The sequence below is a fragment of the Sorex araneus genome, chromosome X (genome assembly GCF_027595985.1).
Source record: "Sorex araneus isolate mSorAra2 chromosome X, mSorAra2.pri, whole genome shotgun sequence".
Lineage (NCBI taxonomy): Eukaryota > Metazoa > Chordata > Mammalia > Eulipotyphla > Soricidae > Sorex > Sorex araneus.
In genome coordinates, this window is record NC_073313.1 from 21825298 (window position 1) to 21850252 (window position 24955).

At 48.1% G+C, this 24955-nt stretch overlaps 1 protein-coding gene across 1 annotated transcript in view; it reads left to right on the forward strand.

Moving 5' to 3' along the window:
- The window catches only part of SMS (spermine synthase), a 62047-nt gene extending 38250 nt beyond the window's left edge, over window positions 1-23797 (forward strand). Inside the window, exons 5-11 of the mRNA XM_055121415.1 lie at window positions 435-610; window positions 1297-1451; window positions 2230-2319; window positions 10279-10393; window positions 11293-11372; window positions 21627-21742; window positions 23242-23797. Of these exons, the coding sequence (XP_054977390.1) occupies window positions 435-610; window positions 1297-1451; window positions 2230-2319; window positions 10279-10393; window positions 11293-11372; window positions 21627-21742; window positions 23242-23281 (772 nt within the window). The 3' untranslated portion in view covers window positions 23282-23797. The remainder of the gene's footprint in view (window positions 1-434; window positions 611-1296; window positions 1452-2229; window positions 2320-10278; window positions 10394-11292; window positions 11373-21626; window positions 21743-23241) is intronic.
- The last annotated feature ends 1158 nt before the right edge of the window (window positions 23798-24955 follow it).

The window sequence follows — 24955 nt, forward strand, 5'->3', positions numbered from 1 at the left end:
GGCAGGCTGGGGATGGGGGGTCCCCGGAAGGGTACATTGGGGTATTGGTGGTGGGAAATGCACACTGGTGGAGGGATGTTTGTTTGAACATTGTGTGACTGAAACACAATCATGAGACTTTTGTAATAACTGCATCTCACAATGATTCAATTTAAAAAACACATGTTTTAGAAAGTCCATGGTGTGGCTACGTACTGCACCATTCAGGAAACTTGATGGGGAGGCAGGGTGTCCTTGGGTTTGCTTCTGGGCACTCCCTTCTGAGTGCACTTTTTTGTGTGGTACTGGTGTCAGATGGGCTGTGAGAGGCAGCCACTCTACCAGTGAAACACAGCCTGGTCTTCCTCTCAGATCCGGGTCTGTGTTTCTGGTAGCCTCACCAGAAGCAAGCTTCTCATCTGGCACATTCCTGTCTTGCTTTTTCTTTTCTCCAGGTTGCCACCCATAGTTCGAGGAGGTGCCATCGACAGATACTGGCCCACCGCTGATGGCCGCCTGGTTGAGTATGACATAGATGAAGTGGTGTATGATGAAGACTCACCTTATCAGAACATTAAAATTCTGCACTCTAAGCAGTTTGGGAATATCCTCATCCTTAGTGGGGATGTTAGTAAGTATTCCAGACCCTTCCCTATGGGCAAAACAATATTCCTGCTGGGTACCACTGCTGTGTAGCTTCCCAAATCCCCGCTTGGTGTTGCTGTTTTTTGAAATAGACTTTTGCATCGTACTCACCTGTGGGTTGCTGAGAGTTTTATGCATTATAGCAAAGCCATGACAACTTTCTCCTTACATTTCTTTTTCTACATTTTTAGTTTATGGATGATTAGATTGTATGTTAAGAGAAAAATAATTGCTTGTCTTTTAAGAAACTGGCAGGGGTGAGGAAAACCCTCCCTGTGACGATGAGGGCATTGAATCTGGACCTCTCACATGCAGAGTCCTTGTATTTTTGAAGCAAAGATCAATGATACAGTCCTCCAGCTGAGGAGATGTGATAGCTTTTAATTACTGAGCATATCAGGATTACTTGTAAGGTTGATTTTTTTCCCCCATTAGGAGATATATGTGTGTCATCGATTGTGTTAAGTGCCAGGTAGATGGCACTGATTAAAAAAAAGACCTACAGTTCAAAAAGTGAAATTTCCTCATACATTGGCCGTGCCTAAAGATTGAAGATGAATGCAGTTTCCATTTTAGGCTGGAGTCCAGCACATTCTAGAGGACAGTGAGTTAGAGGATATTGGGCTTTGGATGGAGTTCACCGTTTGAGATCTCTGTTTTTTTCCTCCCTAGATTTGGCAGAGAGTGATTTGGCATACACCCGAGCCATCATGGGCAGTGGCAAAGAGGATTACACTGGCAAAGATGTCCTGATCCTGGGAGGCGGAGACGGGGGCATTTTATGTGAAATAGTCAAACTGAAACCAAAGATGGTCACTATGGTAGAGATATCCTTTGCTGTAAAAAGAAAAAGTTTCATAAATGTTTTTTGCTTTCTTCCTCTTTTGCCTGAACACGCATGATCCTGTTAGGAGGCAAATGTGCATTCAAACTCCCTTGACCAAACACTTTATTTTATTTTATTTATTTTTTGTTTGCTTTTTGGGTCACACCCGGTGATGCACAAGGGTTACTCCTGACTCTGCACTCAGGAATTACCCCTGGCGGTGCTCAGGGGACCATATGGGATGCTGGGAGTTGAACCCGGGTTGGCCCAGTGCAAGGCAAACGCCGTAACCGCTGTGCTATTGCTCCAGCCCCAACACTTCATTTTAGTGCCGGCCTTTTTATGTCAGTGCTAACAGAGCAGAGATGATCTAGTCGGGACTTGGTCCTTGTCCTGTGTTTGCTCAGCAGAGCCTCTGGTGGCTTCTTCTTGACCAGAAATATGAAATTTGGGCCGTTTTCTGTGTTTGGTGCAAAATGAAACCATTCTTTGCACATTCATCATTTTTGAAATTAGTGTGACAGAGCTTTGCATTTGAGTTAACCTTTTCATTAAAGATACACTATTTCAGAAGTCTGTAGTATATTTAATTTCTTTTTTTAAAATTTATTAGTGAATCACCGTGAATCACTGTTACATACTTACAAACATTCGTGTTTGTGTTTCAGTCATATGATGATCTGTTACCCATCCCTCCACCAGTGCCCATTCTCCACCACCAATGATCTCAGTTAGTATATTCAATTTCAAGGGAAATTTCTCTTTAACCTGTTTGGAACATTGACCAAATGGTGATTGATGGATGTAAGAAGTTCATGCGAAAAACGTGTGGTGATGTCTTAGACAATCTTAAAGGAGACTGCTATCAGGTAATTGTTTTCATAAAACATCTTGAAGTCAACTGATAAAATAATCGATATGTTATTTGTGGGAACTGGATCTTAAAAAAGCAGCCTTAAGTGTAACTGGTTAAAATAAGTAGATCCTTGGGCCAGAGTCATTGTATAGTGGGTAGGGTGTTTGTCCTGCATTCTGCTGGCCTTGGGCTTCAACCTTACTACCCTATATGGTCCCTTGACTACACCCAGAATGATCCCTGAGACCAGAGCCATGAATAAGTCCTGGGCACTGCTGGTATGCCCACCCAAAATAAATTAATTTTAAAAGATCAAAGAAATATATACTCTTAATTTAAATATGTTCATCTCTCCCCTACCCCTCTAGATCCTGGCGAAGATTTTTATTAGTGAAATTAATAAGAGAAATAGATGTCTATTACCATGTCCACATTGGAAATACCCAGAGAAAATTGAAGGAGATTTAGAATATATACTTAAGTACCTTAATAGGCAGGGACATTGGCTTCTTGGAGAGAATTAATGCAGGAGAGATGCTTGGATTCTTTTGTTTGGTACGCAGTTGCTCCATATGACTCCTAGCTGGTGCTCAGGCAAATAAATTGGTCTTTAGAAGAACAGAGGGAAGCTTTGAGAGTTTGAGATGACGTTTGGGTATGGTCAGTCTTTTCTGGTTGCATGCCCTAGGGACAGGATCTATGATAGTTGAGGTCTTTTTGAAGGCCAACCTTTTTTTGTTTTTTTTTTTTGGCTTTCTGCATCACACCCAGCAATGCTCAGGGCTTACTCCTGGCTCTGCAGTCAGGATTTACTCCTGGCGGTGCTCAGGGGACCATTCGGGATGCCGGGGATTGAACCTGTGTTGGCCCCGTACAAGGCAAGCGCCCTCCCCGATGTACAATCGCTCTGGCCCAGCCGACTTTTTTTTTTGTAACTTTGTAAGTTAGTTTACAATATTTGATTACATTTAATATTCAAACACCAATCTCACCACCATTACACCTTCCCACTACCAAATTTGGGATGTTTCCATTCCAAGCCCCAATCCCTGTCCCAAAACACAACCGAAATAATATATTTTGTATTATCTGTTATGAAAAAGTGCTGAGCATGCTTACAAAAAAATGTTCATATAGGAAACACCGTGAAGATTGTTCTGTTTTTGGCAGAAGCCATTTAGACATTCTATAGGATATCACTAACATGTTGTTAAAGTTGGGTGATGTGAGCTTTGGTATATATGTCTGAAACTATGTATATATGCATATATATATTTTGCTCTATGATTTGTTGCCTACTGCCTGAACCCCATCAAATATGGTGTGGTAATTATAGAGAATGGGTAGAGAGTGTCTTATGATGTGTCGCGCAGTCCAGGAATATGTTCGCTCATATGTGAGGCTCAGCCTGAGCGTGTGGGGAGTGGCCTGGAGCACGGCGGCAGTTGGGTTGTGGAGGTCGGCTGCTGGGGCTGCGTCCCGTGGGGCGGGGAGGGCTCTCACCTGTCCTTCTCTGGGGCTCCCGAGTCCAGCCAACTTTGATAAAGGGGAGCTGATAAAAGAGCCTTCAGCAGGGTCCAACAAAGCACATTTTTTTTTTTTTTGCTTTTTGGGTCACACTCAACAGTGCACAGGGGTTACTCCTGGCTCTGCACTCAGGAATTATTCCTGGAGGTGCTGGGGGACCATATGGGATGCTGGGAATCGAACCCGGGTCGGCCGCGTGCAAGGCAAACAAACGCCCTACCTGCTGTGCTATTGCTCCAGCCCCTCCTTTTCTTTTGTTTTTTGAAATGTTTCTACTGTTCTAGTTAAGGTAAGGTTTTTTACAAGTCGTGTTGCGTATGGTCTTGATGTACCTTTCCTCTTCCTTACCACCTCCAAAGTGTCCAGCACTCTCCCCCCGTGTCGCTATGGTATTCAGTCCACGTCACCTCCCACCCGTCTTTGCCCCCTCTGCTTGGTCATTTCAGTTTTGTAAGCCAACGGTTTGGCATCATTCAGTACTATCTAGTCCCTTGTCTTTGTATCTCTGTAATGGGATCATCCACTGTTTGTCTTTATCTTGGTTTTTTTCCCCTCAGTTCCATCCAGGGCTCAGCAGACTGCCAGCTTTGGGCTTTTCTTACAGCTGCATAGTATCCCATTGTGTCTACATACCACAGCTTGATCCCTCATCTGTCCTTGAGCTTTTGGATTTCCTCCAGATCCTGGCTATTATACTAAGTGCTGCAGTCCAAGCACATGTTTTGGGGAGACCCTGTCTCTGATTTATATGTATCATGTATTTATATGTATCTTAACTCTGATTTATCTGTACACAGAAAATGCTTTGTGTGTACAAACCATTTAGGAACAGCCAGTGCGAGATTTTGAATTTAAGGACATTAATTAACCTCTCATAAAAGATGTCATGTCCTTCCATAAAAGTGTATCATTTTGGGGCTGGAGCAATAGCACAGCGGGAGGGCATTTGCCTTGCACTCGGCCAACCCTGGTTCAATTCCCAGCATCCCATGTCGTCCCTCGAGCACTGCCAGGAGTAATTTCTGAGTGCAGAGCCAGGAGTAACCCCTGTGCATCGCTGGGTGTGAGCCAAAAAGCCAAAAAAAATGTATCATTTTCTGACCTGGCAGGCCTATTGCCTCTTGCCTCTAAACCTGACCTAGATCTCCTTCAGAGGGAATTCGGGTGCGTTAGAAAGCATACATCACAGAGGTACCCAGGTTGATTTGATGTACCATCCATTTTCAGAAAACAATACTTGATTGTCCCCTGTTGCTTCTGTTAATCTATATTCTTTAACAGGAGACACAAGAAGCACCCCACTTTGGCACAGTGTAGAATGGTACTGCCGACTTTGGGGGGAACAGTGGCGTAGATGATTAAAATGTTTGACTTAAGAGAAATAATTTCTCGCTAATTAATTTCTCTCCTAAATTCTACTGTTTGTATATTTTGCACTCGCTCTACTTTTTTTTTCTTTTTCGGTCACACCCGGCGATGCACAGGGGTTACTCCTGGCTCATACACTCAGGAATTACTCCTGGCGGTGCTCAGGGGACCATATGGGATGCTGGGAATCGAACCCGGATCGGCCGTGTGCAAGGCAAACGCCCTCCCCGCTGTGCTATCGCTCCAGCCCCTCGCTCTACTTTTTGTATCATTTTCTTGACTGCCCATACTCAGTGTTCACTGAGTGAGGTATCTACGTAAATTTAGCTTGTTTGCATAAAATCTTATATGTTCAGGTATAAACAAGTGGCTATTTTAGTAAGTGCTGCAATCAAAGTGCATGTTTTGGGGAGACCCCATTTAATGGTACTTAAGTTTGTTGGCAGCTTAAGTTAATACTTAGTACCCCACACTTTGCTAAAGTGTATGCATTCAGTTAGATTTTTTAGGGGTTGGGCAGCCACACCTCATGGTACTCAAGGGCTAACCAAGTGTTTGGGGAACCAGGATCAGACCTGGGGTCCAGCTTGATTATTTTTTTCAGGGTTGGGGGGAGCCACCCCTGGTGGTACTCAAGGGCCAAGTGGGGAACCAGGTTCAAACCTTGGGGTCTCCTGCTTCAGAACATAGGCTCCCCCTATTAATCTATCTCTCGTCCTATCATGTTAGCTTTTTATAGGATGTCAGGAGCATATTTACATTAGAGTATAGTTGTGATTGTTTTCAGGCATAAAGGATACCATTTGAGAGATTTAGAACGGGCAGGGAGTGAGGTGCTTCAGGGCTCATTAAGTTTGTTTCAGATTAGCTACACCTTGCCATTGCTTTTGGACACATTTCCATCGTGATCCAGCCTTTTTGCGCCTGCAGAGTTTCAGTCTCCCTGCCCGGGGATTTCTAGCTGGTGGATGAAGAAGTTTTCAGTTTCGTGTTTCAGTTTAGTGAGTTGAAAGGACATTTATTCGAGGTTATAAGTAAGTCTACAGAAGTGATGTAGACGTCTCTCGAGGTCTTTATGTGGGTTGAGGAAAACATGCATGTCAAATGTAAACAGAAGCACAAGCTAGCTGTTGTAACGGTCGTAATCAGAGGCCCGATTATAACGGGGACGCAAACTCCTGTCTTGCGAGTCGGCCCGGAAGCACAGTGCCTGCCAAAGGGGAGGGCGGGCGTGCTTCAGTAGCGGCCGTTTGTGGAAACGGTTTGTTTAGCTCATTAATGAGGAGAGCAGCAGCATGAAAAAGCTGATTCAAAAGAAGACCCAGGAAACTGAAACACGCATGTGCTTGGGAGTGGGGTTAGTTCTGGGCTGCAGAGATTCAGGACTGGATCCTGGCCCCCTCCACCCCCAAAAAAAAACTCAAGTTCTCTACAAAATAGAGATCCTTAATGACTTCTCAAGATTAACTTGAAGTTATTGAACAGTGGGTGCTTATCAATAAGGTCCATGTCACTGCCCTTTAACCGGGTCCCGCAAACCTTTCTCCAGGGGGCAGCCCGTAGTTCAGGCCTGCAGGTCTCTCTCAAACACCAGCTCTGCCGCTAAGGGCAATAGGAAATAAACCAGAGAGCTGCATTTTCATAAAGCTTTTGTGTGTTTTGTATTAGGGCCACACCCACCCAGCTGCTCAAGGCTTACTCCTGGCTCTGTGCTCAGGGATCACTCTTGGTGTAGCACTGTGGCACTGTTATCTCATTGTGCATCGAGTTGCTCAAGCGGGCACCAGTAATGTCTCCACTGTGAGACTTGTTCTTACCGTTTTTGGCATATTGAATACGCCCCGGGTAGTTTGCCAGGCTCTGTCTTGCGGGCGGGATACTCTCGGTAGCTTGCCGGGCTCTCCAAGAGAGACAAAAGAATCAAACCCAGGTCGGCTGCGTGCAAGGCAAACACCCTACCCGCTGTGCTATCGCTTCAGTCCACTCTTGGTGTACTGAGGGATTATAAGAAGTGCAGAGGATTGAACCTTGGTCAGCCACAGGCAAGACAAATGCCCTACTCACTACTGTCATTCTGGTTCCCCATACAGCTTTTCTTACTTAAATGGGGGATGTGGGGAAGATGGTGACTTGAGGTGACCCAGAGGACAGTTTGCCAACATCAGATGATCTGTAGGGGTCGCAGACAGAACCACTCTGAAGAAACCTATCATGATTTTCAATAGCATGTTTGAGATTTTTTGGGGAGGGGGTCACACCCAGCGGTACACAGGGGTTACTCCTGGCTTATGTACTCAGGAATTACTCCTGGCGGTGCTCAGGGGACCATATGGGATGCTGGGAATCAAACCTGGGTCGGCCGCGTGCAAGGCAAACGCCTTACCCACTGAGCTATCGCTCCGGCCCCTTGAGATCATTTTTTAGCAAGTACCCAGGTCTTCAACTATTAAGGCCAGCAGTAAACCAATATGCTCCCCCATGACACAAGCATTTGTTCTGCTATCCCTGTGAGGCTGAGCCTTTGGGCTTCAGTTAGGAAAACATGACCACGATTGTAAAGCTCAGTGCATAAATTTTAAAACTTCATTACCCAGAAAGGGGCAAATCCAGAGCAGCAGTGTGGTTTAGAACAAATGCTACAATAATACTTGGATAATGCTAAGTATATTTTGCCATCTCGGCCTGGCTCACAGCACCCAAACCCTTGCACTTTCCTGAGCTTTCACAGCAAAGGAGCATCTGGTAGAATGTTTGCTCTCCTGTCCTGCGATTGTGAAAACACGGCAGAGCCGTAAGTGAGAGCCGTGTCTTATTCCTAACAAGCCCCTTTGCACCACTGGACTTGGGTAAATGAAGGCCACTTTGGGGAAGTGCCTGGGGAGGGGCCCAGGCTCTGCCTGTGGGTGAAGACACAAGCTTGAGAGAGGGACAGGAGCTCCCAGGTGTTCCCTTGCCGGGTTCCTAGCCAACAGAAGCAGCTTTGTTTGAAAGGGACCTTTCTTTGGTGTGTGTGGGGGGTGGTTGGGCCGCGCCTGGTGTTGCTTCAGAGTCACATTTGGCAGTGATCTGGTGACTGTGGTTTAAACCTGGCTTTGCCAATGCATGGTGAGTGCCTTAACCCCTATACCATCTTCTTCAGTCCCCGAAAAGCGTTAATCTGCCTTAACCTGTTCACTGTACCAAAATCTTCTGAATTCAGCTTGCTTTCTATTTTTTTAATTTAGTTATTATTATTATTATTATTATTATTTTGCTTTTTGGGTCACACCTGGCTATACACAGGGGTTATCCTGACTTTGAACTCAGGAATTACCTCTGGCGGTGCTCAGGGGACCATATGGGATGCTGGGAATTGAGCCCGGGTCGACCGCGTGTAAGGCAAACGCCCTCCCTACCCGCTGTGCTATCGCTCCGGCCCCTCTGCTTGCTTTCTAGATGTCTGGAGCATTCACTTCCTCTGCAGATCATGATTCTCTCCTGATAGTGCTGTTATTATCACTGAGAATAATAATAGTTCTCTGCTTCAGTTGCAGTTGGCGGCCTTCCCCCGGAAGTTGCCACCCCCCGCCCCATGCAGTCTCTGTCTCTGCGTCGGCAGGCACTCTAGTTCATCCTGACCTTTCGGGGCTTGGGGTGAAGCGCTGGGTTCCATCCAGCTCCTCTCTGTGCAGGGGGGGGCTCACATCAGGGGGCCTTGAGAGGGAGGAGCATCCCGGCCGACCGCTCGGTTAATTTGTTTTCACCTTCTCTGAGGCCAACGGTGATCTCCCCTGCAGGAGGTTTTCTGTTCTCCCTGGACCCGCTGACCGCACAGGCTGCTCTCGGTGGGTCAGTGGGTGCTCCTGATGGGGCACTGTGCAAGCGGCAGCAGCACCCAGCCGCTCCTGACGTCCCCCAGGTGGCAGCCAGGTTCCTGTGTCAGTCACGGACATTTGATCCTGGACCACTTCTGAGTAATCAGTTCCCTCCCCACTGGTGTTATGAGTCTCTTGTGCGAGTCCTTGAAATCGCCTGTGGGGTGCCTGGTCTTGGCCCCACGTTAAGGACACTGCTCAGTTCAAGTCTGACATTCTCGAGACATAAGATGCCACGGGTGAAGGGGTCACAGTCTTCGAAGACTGGCCGCCACTTCTGGTCAAGGCCGAGAGGCCCGAGCTGTGCAGATCTTGCTGCTTGGGTCCATGACTGCTTATGGGGGCGGGTACGCATCACAGCGTTAGCAGCAGCACTCTTATTTTATTTTTTATTTTTTGTGTCACTCCCGGCGGTGCACAGGGGTTACTCCTGGCTCTGCACTCAGGAATTACTCCTGGCGGTGCTCAGGGGATCATATAGGATGCTGGGGATCGAACCCGGGCCGGCCGTGTGCAAGGCAAACGCCCTACCCGCTGTGCTATCGCTCCAGCCTAGCAGCAACACTCTTAAGTCTTTGCAGATGCTGGGAAGCCTTCAGTTCATGCGATGCAGGTGACACGCACATGTAAATCAGTATGCAATGAGAGCTAGTCGGTGATTACCAGAGCAGGCCAGGAGGTGGAAGGTTAAAATAGCCATGGGAGAGGCAGTACTGAGCAGAGGTAGAAAGTATGAACTTGGCTTTGTGGCACTATTCCCTTCCTAGACTTCCTGACTCACTTTTGGGGGTCTTTGGGACAAGTTTGCTATCTCTCAAATTTGCTTCTGCATTTGCACCATGAGGCATGATAATAGTCGCTGTGGAATAGTTTTTTGGAATAAAGGAGATGGTACGGGGCCAGAGACATAGTACAGGGGCAGGACACTTGCTTTGCATGTTGCTGGCCCCAGTTTGATCTTCTGCACCAGATATGGAACCTTGATCACAGCCAGGAGTAAGCCCTGAGTACTGCCAGGTATACCCCCTACCCCCACCGCCAAAGTCAATAAATATGTGTATTTTTAAGAAAAAAGAAAGAAAGGAAGAAGGATAGACAGTTCCAGAAAGTTCTTAAGTTGAGCTGTTCCAGGTGTGGATGGAGGCGCCGTTCTCTGGCAGGAGCGCCAGGGCTACGTCGACCTTCTCTGAGCTCATGCACCTCCGCTCTGTCCCCTCTTCAAGGTTCTCATAGAAGACTGCATTCCAGTACTGAAGAGGTACGCCAAAGAAGGGAGGGAGTTTGACTACGTGATCAACGACTTGACGGCTGTTCCCATCTCCACGGCTCCCGAGGAAGGTAGATTTTTTCTTACTTTGCTTTCCCAAAGACTCCATTTGTGGACATATTTCTCTTAGCACCACGTGAGGATGAAAGGAGCAAAAAGACCTTAGAGACTGTTAAATTCCAAGTTCCTTTGTCTTGGTAGTGCCAGAGATGGAACCTGGTGCACCGTGCCCACTGAGCAGTATCCCCTGGCCAAGTTCCTTCGATTTTGGTTTTGTTTTGGGGCCAAACCCGTCGGTTTCCAGGGTTACTCCTGTCTCTGCTCAGGGGTCACTCCTGGCAGGGCTTGGGATCGAACCCAGGTCAGCTGCATTCAAAGCATGCGCCCTGCGCGCTGTACTAGCCTGTTTTCTATAAACTCACCTTCCGGCACACTCTGTGCCCCCCCCACCTTCTGGCCAGTGTGGTTTCTTACTTGGCATGTTTTTGTTTCCTTTTCAGCTGTTTTCCTGTTTCACATGTCAACCACTGCTTTGGGTGGAACCGTTGGTTATGCGAGGGCTGCTCTTGGCCGGACACTTGTTTCCGACCTCCCTCGCGCCTGCGTGGGCGCACACCCCCCAATCCAACACTCTTGTTAGGGCTCGCTCATAAGTTCTTTTGGGGTGGGGATAGTCAACACCCAGCGATCAGGGGTTACTCCTGGTTTTGCACTCCGGAATTACTCCTGGCAGTGCTCAGGGGACCCTATGGGATGCTGGGAATTGAGCGCGGGTCAGCCGCACGCAAGGCAAACATCCTCCCCCACTGTACTATCGCTCCGGCCCCCCGGGGTTCTTAAGTTCTTGAGTTCTGGGTCTTCCACTTTTGGTCTTGTGGGTTATTAATGGGAATGCTTGATTTTTTTTTTTTAATGCTGTTTCTAATGCCTAAAATCCACACTAACAGCGCTTCATTCTTTCAAAATCCAGATTCCACATGGGAATTTCTGAGACTGATTCTTGACCTCTCCATGAAAGTACTGAAACAAGACGGGAAATATTTTACACAGGTAGGCCACTTAACTCAGCCTGCCGCTCTTCAGTAAGAAGTTTCTCTCTTGAAACTTGAATGCATGTTCTTGAAGCTTCTGTCTGTGAAGGAAATCAGCAGCAGGCTTCGATTCGTCTCTCTCGGCAGAAAGGTTTCTAAAATCACTGACTTCTCATGTGTTGGGGGTCAAAGCTTTCTGTGCGGGCCTGTCTGTCCCACCACCATTCCCGTGGCTTCGCGTTGGCTGTAGTATCCACCGCCGCCACCAGATGGGGATAGACGATTGCGAATCTCCTTGGTTCCCGCTGGCTCTTGAAAAGCCAAGGAATCCACTTAAAGCGGGAGAAAATTATTTTGGCTGTAATAGGAGCTGGTGCCACAAGGTGGAAGTAAATTGTGTTTTTTCACATTCCCTTTTCTTTCTTTTTTATTGGGTGAGGATGGGCGGGTGGCGGGGATGGGGTATCTCCCGAGCCTTGCTGAGGAAGCCCTGAGCCGGTTCCCTCTGGCGTTGGCCTCGGTGCTGATGTGAATTGCCAAGAGTCAAACCCAGGACTGTCATATACCAGGTACCACTCCTACCCCTTGAGCTCTCTCCAGCCCCAGATTCCTTCATTTTAAAATGAAACGAGAAGTTTCTATTTCTCGATAAGAGGTTACATATTCTGCCATGTATAACCTGCACGTGGTCTTAAAATCCTGCGGATGTCATCAGAGGAGATGATGACAAAGAAATCCAGTCTCTTTGCTTGGTACAGAGGCCCCTTGCCTTAGCGCAAAAGAGACAAACTCTTTGGTAGAATTGGACTCTGGCCTCTCTAGCTGCACCCTTCCTTCCTTCCTTCCTTCCTTCCTTCCTTCCTTCCTTCCTTCCTTCCTTCCTTCCTTCCTTCCTTCCTTCCTTCCTTCCTTCCTTCCTCCCTCCCTCCCTCCCTCCCTCCCTCCCTTTCTCCCTCCCTCCCTCCCTCCCTCCCTCCCTTTCTCCCTCCCTCCCTCCCTCCCTCCCTTTCTCCCTCCCTCCCTCCCTCCTTCCCTCCCTTCCTCCCGGGAAATGCTGTTTCCAGCAGCTTTCTCTTACTTGTTTGTCAGAGCTATTTAGGGTCATTACCATTTTTTCCTTTTTTTTTCTTTTTGGGTCACACCCAGCGATGCTCAAGGGTTACTCCTGGCTCTGCACTCAGGAATCACTCCTGGCGGTGCTCAGGGGGACCCTATGGGATGCCGGGGATCAAACTCAGATTGGCTGCGTGCAAGGCAAACACCCTTCCCACTGTACTGTCACTCCGGCCCCTGCACATTTTCTTTCTTTCCTCCCTCCCTTCTCCCGATGATGATGTTGTTGAGGATCAAGGCCCATACCACATACGTTGATGCTGCGACGCATTGCGGGAAGTTGCACTCTTTTCAGTGGTGCTTACTTGTCCCCTTCTCTAGTTGGGGTATGTGCGCGTGCTGGGTGGAGGGCATCCTGGGGCTCACGCTCCTGGCTGTCTGCTTGCACATCTTATTGTCCTTGCAGTGCTCTCTGGAGCTCACAGCCTTTAATTGTGGGGCTATCACACACACCGGGCTGCGACATCGGGAGGTGACTTTTTTTTTTTTTTTGGTCACACCTGGCAATGCTCGGGGGTTACTCCTGGCTCTGCCCTCTGCTGAGGGGACTGTATGGGATGTTTGAACCCAGGTGGGCTGTGTGCAAGTCAGATGCTGTGCCTGCTGTATGATCGCTCCCCCCCCCACCCCTTTTAAAGTGTTTTAATGTGAAGAAGTAACCAAGAGTTCTTACGTGATTCTCCAGAGGAGCTCCTGGCCTGTGTTTCAGACAACTTAGCAGCCCAAGAGACTCCTTGGTTTTGTTTTCTTCTTTCCCCCTGCTTGGAGAAGGATCCCTGACCCCGGCCCCTTAGCCCCCACACACCTACGCAGAGATCACGCCAGTGCCAGTGAGTGGATTCTTTCTCCCTGGAGTTGACACATCGTTATTTACACACTCTAGACTTGACTGTGTAAAGCAAGGCTGTGGAACAGGCGATGCAGCTGAATGGTAGAACACTTGCGTTACATGTGTCAGGCCCTGGGTTTCATTCTTGGAACCACAAAGGGGAAAATTAAAAAAAGCAATTTCTGCAAACTGTGTTCCAAATCTTACTCACCACTCACTCGGTTTGGTAAAGGTTTTCACGGCCCATGACCATATCCGTTTACTGCCTTTTGGCTGCAGTGGCACCCTTGCAATGTAGCAATGCAGATGTCGTGATCTGCAAAACTGAAAGCCCTTTTTGGCCCTTCATAGGTGTGGTAGCGTCTGACCTGGGCTTTGTAGGAAACCTGCAGATGAAGCCTGCTCAAACCAAGACATCTTATTCACGGAAATGTAACCCACGTGCACTGGATTAGGTTGGACAGGAGTGGACATGTCTCAAACCAAGCACGCCTGGAGACTTGGATTCTTTTTTTTTTTAATTGAATCACCATGTGGAAAGTTACAAAGCTTTCAGGCTTAAATGTCAGCTACACAATGCTCAAACACACGTCCCTTCACCAGTGCACATATTCCACCACCAAAAAACACAGTAAACCTCTCTCCCACCCCCCACCCTCCAACCCCCCACCCCGCCTGTGTAACTGATAAATTTCACTTTATTTTCTCTTTACTTTGATTACATTCAATATTTCAACAAAAGACTCACTATTATTGTTTGGAGTTCCCCCCCCCCCAAAGTCAGACCTGCTGGAAAGGAAGCATTTGATAATTTGTTTACCATTGCTGAGAATGAAGAGATATGAGGTTGTGTAGCCACAATAGTGGCTGCGAGATTTTGGATTTCTGTATTTTAGTATTTTAGTAACTAAGTCCAGAGAAATTTCTGCCAGAAGTTGCATCATTGCTAGCTCATACCGCTCTGCTACATTATATTCCACATATGAGTGCAATTGTTCTATGTCTGTCTCTTTCTCACTCATTTCACTCAACATGATAGTTTCCATGTTGATCCACTTATATGCAAATTTCACGACTTCATCTTTTCTAACAGCTGCATAGTATTCCATTGTGTAGATGTACCAAAGTTTCTTTAACCAGTCATCTGTTTTTGGGCACTCTGGTTTTTTCCAGATTGTGGCTATTGTAAACATTGCTGCAGTGAACATACAAATGCAAACATCATTTCTACTATACCTTTTTGCCTCTCCGGGATATATTCCCAGGAGTGGTATTGCTGGATCAGATGGAAGCTCAATTTCTAATTTTTTGAGAATCGTCCATATTGTTTTCCAAAAGGGCTGAACAAGTCGGTATTCCCACCAGCAGTGAAGAAGAGGAGACTTGGATTCTTTTTGTTTGTTTTGGGGCCACACTTGCATTGCTCTGGGCTTATGACTCCTGGAAGTGCTTGGGGGACCTTATGGGGTGCTGGGGATTGAACCGAGGTTGGCTTCATGCAAGATAAGCACCTTATCTGCTATACTATTGCTCCACCCCCTGGATTCTTTTAATGTTTCTGCAAATAGAAGGAAGTATCATCCACCTTACCAAGGTAGAAAATGTGAGATTTTGGTGTTTTTTTTTTCTTTTTGGGTCACACCTGGTGATGCCAGGGGTTACTCCTGACTCTGCGCTCAGGAATTCCCCCTGGCGGTACTCAGAGGACCCTATAGGATTCTGGGAATCGAACCTGGGTCAGCTGCATGCACGGCAAATGCCCTACCCACTGTGCTATTGCTCCAGCCCCGACGTTGGGTTTTTTAAAAAAAAAACTTAAAAGCCATTTGGCTTTGACGTAGACCAATTAATTTGTAGTAGACACCAGGTGGAGTTGGGTAGAAAGGGTGACTGTAGTTTTGAATATTGGCTGGTAGACTGTCTCTCGGGGAAGTACCAGCTCAGTTGGGAAGGCTAATTGAAACGCTCCCTGGGAGGAGGGCGCCGGTCCATTCTTAAATGTCTTAAATCATGGCCTTGACAACTTGCCTTGACAAGCTATTTTTCCAAGTTTTATATATATATAGAGAGAGCTGTGCTCGTTGCCAGGAATTGTCCAAAAGGACTGCTTTCCTGTGTCTGCATGCATTACTGTGGGGAGCTCAAGGTGAACTCATTTATAATTCCCATCGTACACGTATAGTTTGACGGTGTCACACAGGGCCGTTCAGACACACTGGTGGCTATAGGCCGCTGGAGATAGCATGGTCTGGTGGTTTGGTTCCTGCAGGGGTTGCCAGTGAAGGCTTTTTCGACTCCTCTGATATTGCTACCACAAAAGTGGATTTAGTCCTGAGCGTGTGGGTCCTTGAGAATCGAATGAAAGATGTGCAGGCCGAATTGAGAGGCATAAGAAGTTCAAGTCGATTGTACAGTTACCGTAGATGGGTCCAGGCGCCTCCCCGATGTCCAGATCTCTCCTTTTGCTCATGTACAACATCACTTGTCCTGTTGCCCAGTGTCTGGTCTCCTTTGCCACGTCTCGGTCTCATCTCATGCCATTTGCCCTCCTCCGGTGCATCGCGGTCCCAGTGCGTCATTCTGCTTTGTGTGTGCATCTCTGGTCTGAGATCTGCTGGGACCCTGTCATCTGGGGCCTCTTGCTACTCTGTAGTCTGTCACTGGGCTCCTCGAGGGCCGTGATCCCACGCCTCCCTGTGCCCTTGGCTTTTCTTGGTCTCTGGCCACACCCAGGTGCACATGGGTGACAACCTCTGCCATCATGCCAGCTGTCTGGACACGCATGAATGAGCAAAGAGAAGCTGCTTGCTTAGGGGCTTCCTATTTGTTTTTTTTTTATTATTAGCTTTTGATTTAGTTTGGGAGTCACAGCCGGCTGAGCTCAGGACTTATCTCCTGGCTTTGTGCTCGGAGATCACTTCTGGTGGGTGTGGGGGACCCTCTAGGGTGCCATGAGTTGAACTGGGTCAGCCTCATGCAAGGCAAGCACCCTCCCCACTCTCTTATTGCCAGCTCTGTAGGGACTCCTTTTTTCCTCCTATCTTTCTTCTGTCGGCATCCCGTCACGCGTTTTCACAGGCTGTCTTTTCGCAAGGTGAGATTTCAAATGACCAACTGAGTGAACTTGTGTACCTGTACCCGTGTCTCCGATCTACTTTCATAGTAGCAGTGCCCTTAGGAGTTCTCTCCGGGGTGGGCCTGCCTGCCCCTCTTACCTGCGAGTGAGGGGGAAGACGAGAGGAAACGGTTTGGCCTGTGATTCAATGATTGGCAAACTTGTTTGCCTGAACACTCCTGCTTGAACTTGTTTCTTTCCCAGTGGTGCGTTCAGGATGTCGCTCACGGTGACTGCAACTTGGAAGTTGTTGCGCATGCGGGGGAATTGAGCTGCCGGGCTGAGGCTGAGCTCTGGGAATTTGCACCCGGAATTGCTCCTAGAGAAGTAGGAAGCAGATCTGGGGCGTGTCCTCCTTCTTCCGCCCTCATTTCAAAAGTCTAGTAGACACAGAACTATGTTGTTGGCATTCTTGTCCATGGAGATGAAAATTTTGTTTGAGAACTGGACCAGTACTGTTCACCACTGCATTGCTCCCTCAGCCCTGTGCACCTGCTAGAAGTAACCATTTGTAGTGTTATTTCCTCTACTCCCGTGTTTTTTCTTTATAGATGCTTCACATGTGAGATTCCCAAAACCATTTCTATTTCTAGTTTTTCTTGATTTTGAACTTGATAGAAGTAGCCTTGTTAGAGATCAATTCTTCTGGACCTGTACAGATATACATACTAACAGTATGTTTTCTTTTTTTTCTTTTTGGGTCACACCCGTCGATGCACAGGGGTCACTCCTGCCTCTACACTCAGGAATTACCCCTGGTGATGCTCAGGGGACCATATGGTATGCTGGGAATCGAACCTGGGTCAGCCGAGTGCAAGGCAAATGCCCTACCCGCTATGCTATCGCTCCAGCCCCCACTGATAGTACTTTTTCAGATGCCCCAAGTATGCAGAAATCTGTAAAGTGAGAGTCAGGAACACCCACCCACTCACACCTAACATGGAGCAGAAGTGTTTTCTAGAACTAAAGGGATTGATTTTTCCGTGTGTGTGTGTGGGGGGGGGCATACCCAGCAGGGCTTACTCCTGTTTCTGTGCTCAGGGATCGAACCTGGGCTGGTTGCACGCAAGGCGAGCGCCCTAATCCCTGTTCTAGCTCGCCAGTCCCCAACTGAAGGGATTTCAACCCTCGGAGTTGTTTCCTTTTCTGGCTCTCTCCCTCTGTTAGACTCTCATTCTGCATCTTCCAGGTTTTGCCCTTTTGGGGGGATGGGATGGGCCACACCTGGCGTTAAGCCCAGACTTCTGGGTTCCCAAGCGGCGAGACGGACAGGGAGATACTAGCTCGATAAAGCAAAAGCAGTAGGAGTTTTATTCCAGTAGACTGGGGTCCACTATCGCACCCACAGAGTGGTCTCTTGATAGCGACCCCGACTTCAGGCAGCGAGCAGCCTATATAGGGTTGGATGACATAAGCAGTCCAGGCCTTATTGTTTCAGAAAGAAATCTTACTTAGTTGCCAAACAAGGGTGTTTGGGCAAGTGTCTAGAGTAACACTGGTCAGGCAATAGTGAAACTAGTTTCCACTGGCAGTGGATGGTTACATAAGGTACCCCTTCTTTTAGGGTTAACAGAAGGCAATTTCTGGATTTCTGGGGCACTGTGCCTGACTGATTGCGCCCACTTGCTGGGCCCAGGAACTTCCCCAGGTGGGCACAGGTGGGCTAGTGACACGCTGTTTCATCGCTGGGAAACCGAGACTGCTCCAGTTCCAGGAACTTCAGTTCCTTCAGCTGAGACCTAGCTGGTTTTGCTGATTTCTGCTGCCTGTCATGGCGTCAGTTTCGCCCCTTACACTATTGAGGGCTTAGGAGTTGCTCCTGGCCGTACTCAGGGGAGTCCCTGGTCAGGGCCCAAACTCGCGTGTCCTGCTTGTACAGGATGCGCTCAGTTCCACTTCCATTCAGAGGAACTGGAAAGGTGTCGCGTCATTTTATTGGAGAAGATCTCTGTTTGTGGAAAATGGTTTTTTCTTTTTGGGTCACACCCAGCGATGCTCAGGGGTCACTCCTGGCTCTGCACTCAGGGATTACTCCTGGCAGTGCTCGGAGAACCATAGGGGATGCTGCGGATCAAACCCGGGCCGGCCACATGCAAGGCAAACAACCTACCCGCTGTGCTATCGCTCCAGCCCCTGGTGTTTTTTTTTTTAACTACTTTTTTTTTGGACCCTGTGGGAAGAACAAACGGGAACGTTCCTGTTTCCTTGCCATTTCTCTGGAAAGAGCGCCTCCCCAGAAGGAGCGTGTGCATGGCGCCGGTGTTGGAGGACGAGGAGAGCAAGTCAGCCAGCTGGGCAGCTTGGTGGCATTTCCATTCTATAGCCTCGCCAGTGGTGATATATTCTAAAAACAACCAGGCGGTCTTTGCTATTTGTGAATCTTAAATTACACATGTGGTGTTTATATACTCTCATGGTGAACTTGATGTCGAAAGCAAATTATATGCTGGCCGAGGGCATTTGGGCTAAAGCCCATCTAGGACCCTAGATGATGGGTTACTAAACAGGCTGGCCCTCAGAGGCAGATGTCATGCTGTGCATACGTGCTGAGTTCAAACCACCTGGGCTAGCTCTCGACTACCTCCCTACTGCACTGTGCAAGCTGGCTTTCTTGGCTGCTTGGCTCTGAGACGCCAGTCTCTGGAGTATGTGGTACAGCTTGCCTTCATTTCTAAATCGTTTTTTCTCGCGTGTGTACCTGACTATTTTGAGGCAAATTGATGGTGAAGGGTTGTTTGTTTGTTTTTTTGGCAGGTAGGGGCTTGGTTTGGGGGCACTCCGGAAACCAACCCTGGGTACCAGTCATCCAACCCTGGGACTCTTGCGGGCCAAGCATGCGCTCTAGCCTTTGTGTTAACTCACCGATGCTGCGGTGAAATGCAGTCAGCACAGAAATGCAGTCAGCACAGAAACAACATTTCTAGGTTTTCTAGGTTTCTTTATTTTCTAGAACAATTCTTAATAAATTATACTTGATATTTTGCTGGGCACAAAAAAGAAAAAAGTACTCTGGGGCTGGGGTGATAGTGTAGCAGATAAGAGTGTTTGCCTTGCCATGTGCCCATCTGGGTTCGATCCCTGGCATCTCCTATGGTCTCCCAAAAAAATCAGGAGTAATTCCTCAGTGCATAGCCAGATGTAATCCCTGAGCATCGCCGGATGTGCCCCCCCCCCCAACAAAATAAAATTCAGTACTCTTCCCAATGTTCAGAGTCTCGGAGATTTCCTTAAACAGCGGTCTTTGAAAGCAGATTCCCCTTCTGACTTGAGAGTACAAAAGAATATAGAGAAGTATTATGGTGAATGGGCAGGTCCTGTATCCACACACTGAGTTTTTTTTTTTTTTTTGATCATACCCGGCGATGCACAGGGGTTTCTTCTAGCTCTGCACTCAGGAATCACTCCTGGCGGTGCTTGGGGACCATATGGGATGCTGGGAATTGAACCCGGGTCTGCCGCATACAAAGCAGATGCCCTACCCACTATGCTATTGCTCCAGCCCCCCATACACTGAGCTTCTGTGCTCAGTCTCGTCTTCACCTTTATTCCTTCTTGGTTCCAGAGTGGCTGCTTGCTACTGCAGTGGTCCTGGTTTATCCCGAACTGTTTCAAATCCAGATGTTTCCTGGCACTCGTTTCACTGACCAACCCTAGATGCTGAAGAGGCTGGACGAGTAGTGGCAAGAAAGGGAGAAAAATTAGAATATAGTGACGTCAGGAGAAAACACCCAGCATGGGGGACTGGAGCGAGTACAGTGGGTAGGGTGTTTGTCTTGCACGCCATTGGCCCGATTCCCAGCATCCCATACAGTCCCCTGAGCACCGCCAGGAGTAACCCCTGAGCATTTTGGTGTGTGACCCAAAAAGCCAAAAAAAAAAAAAGCACTTAGCATGAAGTGAAACCTAGGGTGTTTCTGTAGTATGTATATTCTGAATGAACTTTTGTTTTCTTATTTATTTGGTTTGGAGGCCACACCCAGCAATGTTCAGGGGTTACTCCTGGCTCTGCACTCAGAAATCACTCCTGGGGCTGGAGCAATAGCACAGCGTGTTTGCCTTGCACGCGGCTGAGACAGGTTCGATTCCCAGCATCCCATATGGTCCCCTGACACCTCCAGGGGTAATTCCTGAGTGCAGAGCCAGGAGTAACCCATGAGCATCACCAGGTGTGACCCAAAAAGCAAAAAAAAAAAAAAAAGAAAAAAAAGAAAAAATCACTTTGGGCATTGCTCAAGGGACACTAGGGATTGAACCCGGGTTGGCCATGTGTAAGGCAAGTGCCTTGCCTGCTGTGCTATCTCTCCGACCCCTGTTGTTTGTTTATTTGTTGTTTTGGCTTTTTGGGTCATACCCCGGAAATGCTCAGGGGTTACTCCTGGCTCTGCATTCAGGAATTACTCCTGGTGTTGCTCAGAGGACCATATGGCACGTGAGGGATTGAACCCAGGTCAGCCGCATGCAAGGCAAATGCCCTCCCTGCTGTATTATTGCTTCGGCCCCTGTTACTTATTTTTAATGATTGCTGTTTGCAGAGCTGGGGATTGTAGCAGAGCTTCGTACATGCACGGCAAGTGCTACCACTGGGCCACATCCCTCGCTTCAGTTTTTGCTCTTATGCCTTAAAATAAATCAATATGTCACAGATATATAAAGCTTGGTGGAGCCCAGAAATTCCATCAGATTGTAAGCCACTGATAAATCCATTTAAGAGGGGGGAAAAGAATAAATAAGTCACAGATTTGGGGAAAGCATGGGGAGGAAATATAGTTTGGTGTCAGCGTGTCTCTTGGGAGGTTCATGATTTGCAGCTGTTCTGGAAATTAAGAGCATCTTTTTGGTATTTGTTTCTCAACACAATAGTGATTTGGTGGGAAAATGTATTTCGAGTGGATTATGTGGATGAATCTTGGTTAATTGCACGGTGCTGGGACAGTGACTGCGTCACTAATGAGGAATTGGTCTCCTTGCTTTCTATTGCTTCATACTCTGATAATTTGCAGTGGCTTGGTAAATGAGGTAGCAGGATAATGAGCTAATGGATCTATAAATAGAATTCAAAGCAATTTGTGAACGTACGAAAGCCTTATCTCATTTTCAGAGCTGAACTTTTATCTAGAGCGCTGATGTGTTCTCATTTGTGAGAGACCTTCCGGCGAGCGAGCCCCTCTCGGTGGAACTCAACGATCCCATTGTTTGCTTTTCTCTCTTTGATTTAGGGCAACTGCGTCAATTTGACGGAAGCCCTGTCACTCTATGAAGAACAGCTCGGGCGCCTGTATTGTCCTGTGGAATTCTCAAAGGAAATCGTCTGTGTCCCTTCATACTTGGAATTGTATCCTTGGACCATACCGTTGTGGGGCCAGAGCGGAAGACCTGAGTAAATGCCCTGCCAGTTTAACCTGTTCCATCCCAGTTGCAGACGGAATATGCCTCCAGCACTGCATTTCCGTCATTAGTGACTGGGGCGAAGAGGTAGAAAGCTGCTGCTTAGCATATAGGAGATGCTGGATCTCAAACCTGGCTGCACTTTGGAGTCCTGGGGCCTTGTCCGTATCCCGATCCCCTCAGAAACTGGGTGTGGTCTGTCACCGCTCCCCTGGGGACTTCCATGCCCCAGCACCTCTTGAGATCTTCGGCATTGGCCAGAATGGGTTAATCATGGAGATGGGCGCGTTTTCTTACCCTCCTTGGCCCCGGGAGGTCCTGAGCCTACTTAACCCTCGAGGGATTGATGCACACCCAAGCGCTTCAGAAACCCTGCTCTGGGTCACTGCCCTAATTTAACGTTGGCCGTTGGTATGAAAATCTGAATCTGGGGGCCGGGGCCACAGTACAGCGGTTAGGGCAGCCCGACCCAAGTTCGATCCCCGGCATCCCATTGGGTCCCCCAAGCACTGCCAGGAGTAATCCCTGAGTGCAGAGCCAGGAGTAGCCCCTGAGCATCACTGGGTGTGATCCAAAAAGAAAAAAAAATCTGAATCTGATCATTGAATCTGCTAATTCCTTTCCATACTCCGCTTGCTCCTGATTGCAGTGGAGAGTGAGCAGCAGTGTTAATGTTAGCGTCTCTGGGAGTTCCGCCCCCCTAAAAAACGGCCCAAAGAACCCGAGACAGTCTGGAGGACACGGCCAGGGGAGTGCCATGCTGGAAGTGGGTACTGGAGAAGGAGCTTCCTGCTTCTGAAAGGGGCTTTAGTCTGCACACGCGCCGCGTGTTCCAGACTGCTGTGCTCTTTAGCGGGCATCCTTCAGAGTGGGGGTGGCCTGGCTCTTTGTGAGCCCGGGACAGGAACGCGCTCCACCCCTCTCCGACCACTGGGCACCCCTGGCAGATGCCCCCTCCTCCATATTTCCCCAGGTCGCTTGGTGCGACATGTTTTGAGATGTTTAGGAATCACTTGATGGGTAGCGTTGACAGAAATGGCCTCTACCTTCTGGCTGGTCTCTGCCTCCATCCTTCCACCATTGTTGCTTTCTCTCGCCTGTCCATCCCCTCTCTCTGCTCTCCCCTCTTTGCTCCTTCTCCTCTCCTCTCTCCTTCTTGCCCTCTCCACCTGCAGCTCTCTCCCCGCCCTCCACCCCTTCCGGGGCTCCCTCTCTCTGCCCTTCCTGTTCTGATCTCCGAAACCATCTCAGAGCGCTTGGACTCGGTGCCCCGTGAGAGCAGCTTGATGTCGTGTCCGCCTCCTGGCCACCCACAGCCCGTCCATCCGCAGCCCATGCCAGATGCCGTGAGCCAGAAGCGCTCACCCATCTTCCCACGTGTCTGTGAGGGATGCCTGGTTTCCCGCGCGCGCGTGATCCGTTATCTTTCCTTGACTCACTGTCCAGGTGGGTATTTTACACTGTCTGGAAGAAAGCTAAACTTTGAAGAGCTTGACCCTCAGCACATGTGCTGCAAATAGCCTTCCTGACCTTCCTATGCTGTACATGCCATCAAAACGAGTCAGGCAATTGATGGTGAATTCCTTCAAGTTTTTTTTTTAATTATTCTTAATTAAAAAAAAACACATGGAAAATGTCTATTTTGATGAGCTAGGGTGTTGTTTCTCGAACGTCAGCTGAAGGATGCCTAGGCAGCGCCGCAAGAGCCGCTCATGCACTGAACCCCTAGAATGTGATTTTTGTTACTTTTGTTCTGTGTGGGTTTTTTTTTCTCTCTCTCTCTTTTTGTTTGTTTTGATAGACTTCAAATTTGGTTGTTCGGAGGAATGAACATCATTGTTTTTATTCTGGAGGAAAATTCTTGATGGTGTTTCTCCCCCCCACCTCCCCCAGCTCTCCCTACCACCCCCCACCCCCGCCCAAATTGACTTAGATGTTAAAATTTGGTGCTTTTAAGAAAGATTTTAAAAAATGAATAGCAGTGCTTCAATTAAAATTACAAGAGAAATTTCGTGTGTCTGTTGTTTTATTTCAGCCCGGTGCCTTCTTTCCCACTTCCAATCTCACGGAACTAGGGCGCTCCTGGTCTTTGTTCGGGCCCACCTCTGGCTGCCATTTCTTGATTTCTAACCAGATAGCTGAGGAGCCTATTCTGTTGGATTTTGGTTTGGGGGTCACACCGGGCAGTGCTCAGGGGTTACTCCTGGCTCTGCACTCAGGGATCACTCCCGGAGGTGCTCGGGTGGACCCTATGGAATGCCGGGGATCGAACCTGGGTCGGCTGTACGCAGGGCAAACGCCTTATCCGCTGCATCATCATTCCGGATTAGGGCCTATTCTGAACAGCGGTAACAACTTTATTCACATCCACGCTCAACGGTTCACAGCCTGTTCGTTCACCGAATCTCCTTTTTAAAATTGACCCGAGGGGAGAGAAGGTTGGGCTTTTCTTTACACTTGAAAGTCAAAAGCTTATTTCTGCTCCTAGTCTTACCTGTATATTAGATATGAACGCCTAGTTCACTTTGCATCCCTACTGTGAAACTTTTTGCAAAGACTTTGCGTAGAAAGAGACAATAAAACCCAGACCAAGAGCAGCAGGAATGCCTGTCCAGGGAAGTGCGTGTCGCTGAGTTCACATCTACAGAGAGGGTAGAGTAACGTGTTGTCACACTTCACTGGTTGTTCTATTATTGTGTTCTAAAGATTTAAGCTTCTACTACTGGAATCAGTTTTTCTATATGGTGAATTTGCAGCATTAAAAATGAAATATTTGGGGGGTTGGAGCGATAGCACAGCGGGTAGGGCGTTTCCCTTGCATGCGGCCATCCCGGGTTCAATTACCAACATGACATGGTCCCCTGAGCACTGCCAAGAGTAATTCCTGAGCGCAGAGCCAGGAGTAACCCCTGTGCATCGCCGGGTGTGACCCAGAATGCAAATATATATATATTTGGAATCTTTTTTTTTGTTTTTTGTTTTGTTTTGATGCTATACCCAGCAGTACTCGGGATTTAGTCCTAGTTCTGTGCTCAGGGATCACTCCTGGCGGTGCTCCAAGGATCATATGGGTGCTTGGGATCGAACCTGGGTCGGCCACTTGCAAGGCAAGCACCCTACCCACTGTACCATCACTCTGACCGCTTGGTGTCCATTCTTA